The sequence below is a fragment of the Rhinatrema bivittatum genome, chromosome 13, assembly GCF_901001135.1.
Source record: "Rhinatrema bivittatum chromosome 13, aRhiBiv1.1, whole genome shotgun sequence".
Classification (NCBI taxonomy): domain Eukaryota; kingdom Metazoa; phylum Chordata; class Amphibia; order Gymnophiona; family Rhinatrematidae; genus Rhinatrema; species Rhinatrema bivittatum.
This window is the reverse complement of record NC_042627.1, coordinates 58,250,578-58,256,577: the sequence shown is the minus strand read 5'-3', so window position 1 is coordinate 58,256,577 and position 6,000 is coordinate 58,250,578. Positions and strand designations below refer to the sequence as shown.

The following is a 6,000-nucleotide window of genomic DNA, read 5'->3' as shown; positions in this document are numbered from 1 at the left end:
CCATTTGGTCTTCTTCTGCCGTCATTTCTATGTTTCTATAAACTGGATTTGAGACAACTATACACCATATTTTGGAAAGGACTTCATAACTGGAAAAATCAAATAAGAGATCAACTGTAATAATGTACATTCATTTAAAGTCAGAAGTCAGATTTATTGGAAATCAACAATGTAAATGGACTGTAATCAGGCAAGGAATAATACACTTTCATCAGTTTTCCATCTTTAATCAGTAAAGTTACACTGAAAGTAACGTTGGGTATTCAGCGTGATTATTACTGCTATATACAACAGACTCTAATGCTTAAAACGTGAATTCAACAACACTCCGGACCCTGGAAATATTCCTACACTTCAGGGAATCTTGGACATCAGGAGAGGAAGTTTTACCAGCTTAAGCTTAAACTGTGGTCGTTGGGACACTAGCCCAGAGGTTATACTTTGGGAAAATTTGTTTTTCTTGCATAACGCAGTGAGTTTACTACAACATGTAAGAGGCAATGGCTGCCGGGCAGTAACGCTGTGGACGTGAGAGTGCGTGTCGCGAGCGTAGCGTCAGTGGATTGAGCGCCGGCGGCTTCCGTCGCAGCTGAGTCGGTGCTCTGGGCCGCCCTCTCCCCTCCCCCCTCCCCGCCGCACTCCAGCCCCTCAGTGCTGGCAGGGAGCCGGGTGCAGCCGCGAGCTGGGTGTGTGCAGCCGGAGCCGTCGAGCCCGGGCAGAATGGCGGAAGCTGCTCTGCGCTGCCGCGGACACTAAAGGCCCCTTCCCGCCTAGGGACGCCATGGAAAAGGACGAGCAGGTACCCGAGAGGCGGCGCCCCCTCCCCTTTCCCCGGCCGACGCTAAGGGGCCAGGGCGGGAGATGGAGAATGGGATCGGTGGCTTTTTTCGGGTCGAGGTGGAGTAGAAAGGCCCTGCCTGGGTAATAAAGCCCCGCCGGCCTGTGGCCTGAGCTCGCCCCAGCCCCCTTGGCTTGTTTTGGTGCTGTTAAGCGGCTGAAGCCGCCTCTCTTCAGGCGGAAGTGTACGGCCGAGCTGCCCTGACAGCCCTGTTGCGCTGCTCGCGCGTTGCATCATCATTTCCAGCAGCTTGGGGTTTTTCGAATTGTTTGCTTAGACCCCCTGTGAGAGCAGATTCAAGTACACCCCACATGTGGTTAGGTTCTACAAAGCGGAGCTGTAACCTGTTTTGTGAGTGCTCAGAGTCTGTAAATTATTTTATTTGAAGATTGTGTTGTGCGTCGAGTTTAAAGGGTAGACTACTTAATCTTAATAGAAGTAACTTAATTTCTTTCTTTATTTGTTGCCAGAGGATGTGGTTAGTGCAGTCAGTATAGCGGTGTTTAAAAAAGGATTGGATAAGTTCTTGGAGGAGAAGTCCATTACCTGCTACTAAGTTCACTTAGAGAATAGCCACTGCCATTAGCAATGGTAACATGGAATAGACTTAGTTTTTGGGTACTTGCCAGGTTCTTATGGCCTGGATTGGCCACTGTTGGAAACAGGATGCTGGGCTTGATGGACCCTTGGTCTGACCCAGTATGTCATTTTCTTATGTTCTTATTTGGTTACCGTTACATAATAAATTATTTTCTGTACTGCTATGTTTTATCTCCCATGAATTTAGTTTGTAATTCATCAACAATTTATTGATGCTTTAATTTTTCTATTTGTACATCTCTGAGCTTTTGTTGATAAATTTGTGACTCAACTAAAGTAATTTGAAAATTGTAAGACGATCTATTCAAATATTTTCTTGTCCTTTTGAAGGAATTAAAAAGAAAAGAAATTAATAAAGGTAGCATGACTTTTACTGTCTATAACATGGAATCTGTAAAATGCAATTGTACAGAAAGAATAAAACATTGAAATTCTCAAAACAATAGACACAGGTGTTCTTTTAAATTCCAAGTAGTCATATGCTACTTTGAGGTATTTTAATAAAAGGCGACGGTAACAAGTCATGTATTGCATACTTTCAGTAAACAAAAGCTCTTTTGAGGAAGTCTGTCAGAATTATTCATCATAATGTAAATGTTTTCCAAGAGCTGATGTTTCAAGAGCGATAGATAAGACCAATGAAAGGAAATAGTTATTTTTATTTGTATTAGATATGTTTAAGTATGGTTTAGATATGGTTTAAATATTTTATTTATTTATTTAACACTTTTCTATACCGACCTTCATGGTAGAGACCATATCAGATCGGTTTACATCGAATTGGGGAACTGAACCAAGAACAGTAACCAAAAACAATAGGTTGAGCATGAAAAAACAAAGTTACATTTAACAGGGAAATTAAACTTGGAAGCAAAGGCTGCTGGAAGGAAGGAAAGGCTTGAGATAACGGAGGAATTATTAGTATAAACAATGCAGATATGGTTTAAATATTTTAGCATTGCTCTGAACATGTGGTATAGAGTACTAGTAACTCTGCCTGTGAAGAAAACGTTTATATTTTACTGTACAACAATTGCTATTCTTCAAAGACATTTTACATACACTGAAATGAGTCTTTGTTTTTCAGTAAAATAGCTACTGTAATCACAAACAGCTGCATAGACAAGAGATGACACTGGTAGGGGCAGGCTGATCAGTCTTCTCCTACAGTTGTAGCACTGTATGTTTAACTATAAAAAAAAAATTCTTTGCTGTAACTTAAGGTCTACCATAAAAATGCAACAATTGCTGTCCTTTGTCTAAAAATCAGCATTGATACTAAGAATAGTTACACCATAAGGGTTTCATATGGGTTGAAAGTTAAAAACATATGACAATTTTAACATAGAACAGCAAATAAAACCTTATTACATTTTAAAAGTTAAGTATTATTGGCAAAGTACTGAACAAAAAAGAAAAAAAGGTTGCACCAAATTTTCAGAGATACTTTCATTATCAAACCAGCTGAAATTTTCAATTCAACAAAAAATCATCAATTATAGTTTGTTTTTTGAAATCACAGACAGCATGTCTGTTTCAAAAATTCATTTCCCAACCATGGAAACCGAGTCATCAAAGGTGTATGTCTTTTGACATGCACTCAGAAGAATGACAAATATGCTGTCCAGCTAGACAGACCAGAAGCAATTTTTGCAATACCATCTGAAACTGTAAATAGATGGATCTAATCAGATGCTGATTCTTTCACATACTCAGAACTGGAATTTGTAAAAGCACAAGGATGAAAAAAAAGTTTTTGTTTTTTTTAGTGGGAGGCTTAATCCTGCTTTGGCAATGGTTGTTACATCATCATGTTCCTAATAAGATAAGTGTCAGGACATTAAACTCCCTCCCCCCCCCCCCCAATCTGCCACCATATTGTATAGGTTCCCAGTCTCAGCAAAAAGGCTAAGAAGAGACTGTCCTCAGCTTTTACTTCAGACCTTGCACTTGGATCTTAACCGTAAAGAAGCTGAGAAGCGAACCAACAAGAAAGATGTTGTAATACATGAGTTTACGAGACCCCCACAGGCTTTATTCTTATGTGTGTGAGGTCTCAAAACTTATGAACACCATCTTCTGGTATCACTACCAACAAAAATTCTATTAATTACTGTGGGGCCATGAATATGGGAAATATAAAGAGCAAAAAAAGGCACATGCATCTTTATAAATAGAAACTGAAAATAGTATTTTATTATTTTTTTTCAAAATATGTAACAGTGTTTACAGGGTAATTTTTAGTAAAGTTAGTGTATGAATTGGGTCCTTGTGAAAGGTACCATTTGGCAAATAGAATATTGTTTTGTTGTATTTTCTGGCATGGTAGTTCTTCCATTCCCCTTTTTTCTTCCAGCTCAGTTAGATCCATTGCTGTGATTCTGGCACCATAAGCCTTCATTCACAACTGTCCAGGGATTTTTTCCCTTATTGTAACATAGCAATATAATAAGGACAGCAGAAAGGACCAAATGGAAGCTTAAGGTAGTATCTGCAGCACCGTGAGGTTACCCCCATGTATCTCTTAAGGGCAGCAACTGCTGCTCTTTGCAGTTATCCCCAAGCCATATGATAACCCATAAATTTACTGCTAGCAATAGTTTTACTGGGTGATGAGCCTTCTTGAAAATTCAGACAGTGCTGCTCGATGTGCTTTACTCATGGACTTGGCCATAGAAGTAGTCCAATGCTTTTTTTCCCCTTATATCTATGTATTAGTACCTCGAACCGTAAAAATCAGGGCTCATATGGGTTGTCGTCTGAATCCAATTTCTCTTTCCCCTCCCCCCTCCTCACCGCTATCAAAGCGGAAAGCAATATTGCAGTTGCATCAAAAGCATCAAGGCTTATTGATTATGGATAATAATTCCATGCCTTCTGTTAAGGGTAATAACTGCTGCTCTGTGTAGGTTAGCTCTACTTATCAGTTCCCCAACCATAAAGGTCAGAGCCCTCGTTGGTGGTTGTTTAAATCCAATTCCCCTATTCCCCCTGCTGTTGAAGCTGAGAGCATCAAAAGTGTTAAGGCTTATTGGTTAAGGGTAATAATCGCTGCACCAGCGAGTTACCTCCATGCACGCTTTCCTCCATTTCCATTCTCTAGCCTTTAGGATTCCAGGGTTTATCCCATACCCCTTTGAATTCTTTGACTGTTTTTGTTTTTCACCACCTCCTGTGGAAGGGCATTCCAGGCATCCACCACCCTCTCCGTGAAGAAATATTTCCTGACCTTGGTTCTGAGTAGTTTCTCCTGGAATGCTTTTTCGTGACCCCTAGTTCTACTGTTTCCTTTCCAGTGGAAAAGGTTCAAAGTTTGTGCATCATTAAAACCTTTCAGGTGTCTGAAGGTTTGTATTATATCTCCCCTGCACCTTTTCTCTTCCAGGGTATACGTATTTAGATCCTTTAGCCTTTCCTCATAAGTCTTCCGATACTGACCCCATACCATTTTGGTCAATCTTCTCTGACCATCTCCATCCTGTCTCTATCCTTTATGAGATTTGGATTCCATAACTGAATAAAAAACTCGAGGTGAGGCTTCACCAAGGACCTGTTCAAGGGCATTTATCACCTCCTTTTACTTACTTGTTATTCCTCTCTCTATGCAGCTCAGCATTCTTCTGGCTTTAGCTATTGTCTTGTCACATTGCTTCACCATCTTCAGATCGCCAGACATTATTACGCCAAGATCCCTCTCGTGGTCCATGCACATCAGTCTTTCACCCCCCAAAACATACAGCTCTTTTGGATTACCACATCCCAGATGCATGACTCTGCTCTTCTTAGCTGCCAAATCTTCAACCACTCTTCAAACTTTCTTACATCACTTTTCGTTCTCTCTAATCCGTCAGGCTTGTCTACTCTGTTGCAGATCTTAGTATCATCCACAAATAGACAAACTTTACCTTCTATTCCTTCTGTAATGTTGCTCACAAAGATATGGAATAGAACTGGTCCCTGTGACACTCCACTTAACATGGTTCTCTCTTCAGAGTAGGTTTCATTTGCCATAACACTCTGTAATAGTCCCTTCTCTTATTATTCTTAGTTTGGTCATTGCTGTAACTTGGGCTCTAAATTGAGTCACAGGTGTCACCTTTAACTCCCTGTCCCACCCCAGGGATTTTGAATGTGGCATCTCCAGCATCCCCAACCTCAGCTGAGCTGAGAGTGAGGAAGAACCTATTTGAGGTTGGAATGGGGACCTTCTACATGGCAGTTCACAGTACTGCTATTAAGCCATTAGACTGGCCTCTGTTGTATTTTTATTACATATGGAGATTTGTGTTATAATACAAAACATAAATACAAATGATATATAATCTTCTAAACCTTACATATATGGAAAGGAGTCAGATTATTTATACTTCAGGGTGTTTGTTTTATTTTTTGAAAATTTCACCATCTAGGGATTGTAACCCAGATTTTCTCTGGAGTGTTTAGTGCAAAAGCTAAGGAGTTGATCTGTTGAGCAGTATATTCAAAAGAGTGTTTTTGTGCCTAAAGGAGTGTGATTGCTGTTTTAGTCCACTTGAAGGTATGGATATTAAGGACAGAAAACA

At 40.2% G+C, this 6,000-nt stretch overlaps 1 protein-coding gene across 2 annotated transcripts in view; it reads left to right on the top strand.

Annotated features, from left to right (window-relative positions):
- The first annotated feature begins 519 nt into the window (after positions 1–519).
- Positions 520–6,000, top strand: part of SECISBP2L (SECIS binding protein 2 like) — a 111,251-nt gene continuing 105,770 nt past the window's right edge. The window contains exon 1 of one of the 2 annotated variants that reach the window (XM_029574945.1): positions 520–799. In XM_029574945.1, coding sequence (XP_029430805.1) covers positions 782–799 — 18 coding nt within the window. In that variant the 5' untranslated portion in view covers positions 520–781. The remainder of the gene's footprint in view (positions 800–6,000) is intronic. The other variant, XM_029574946.1, reaches the window with a different exon arrangement.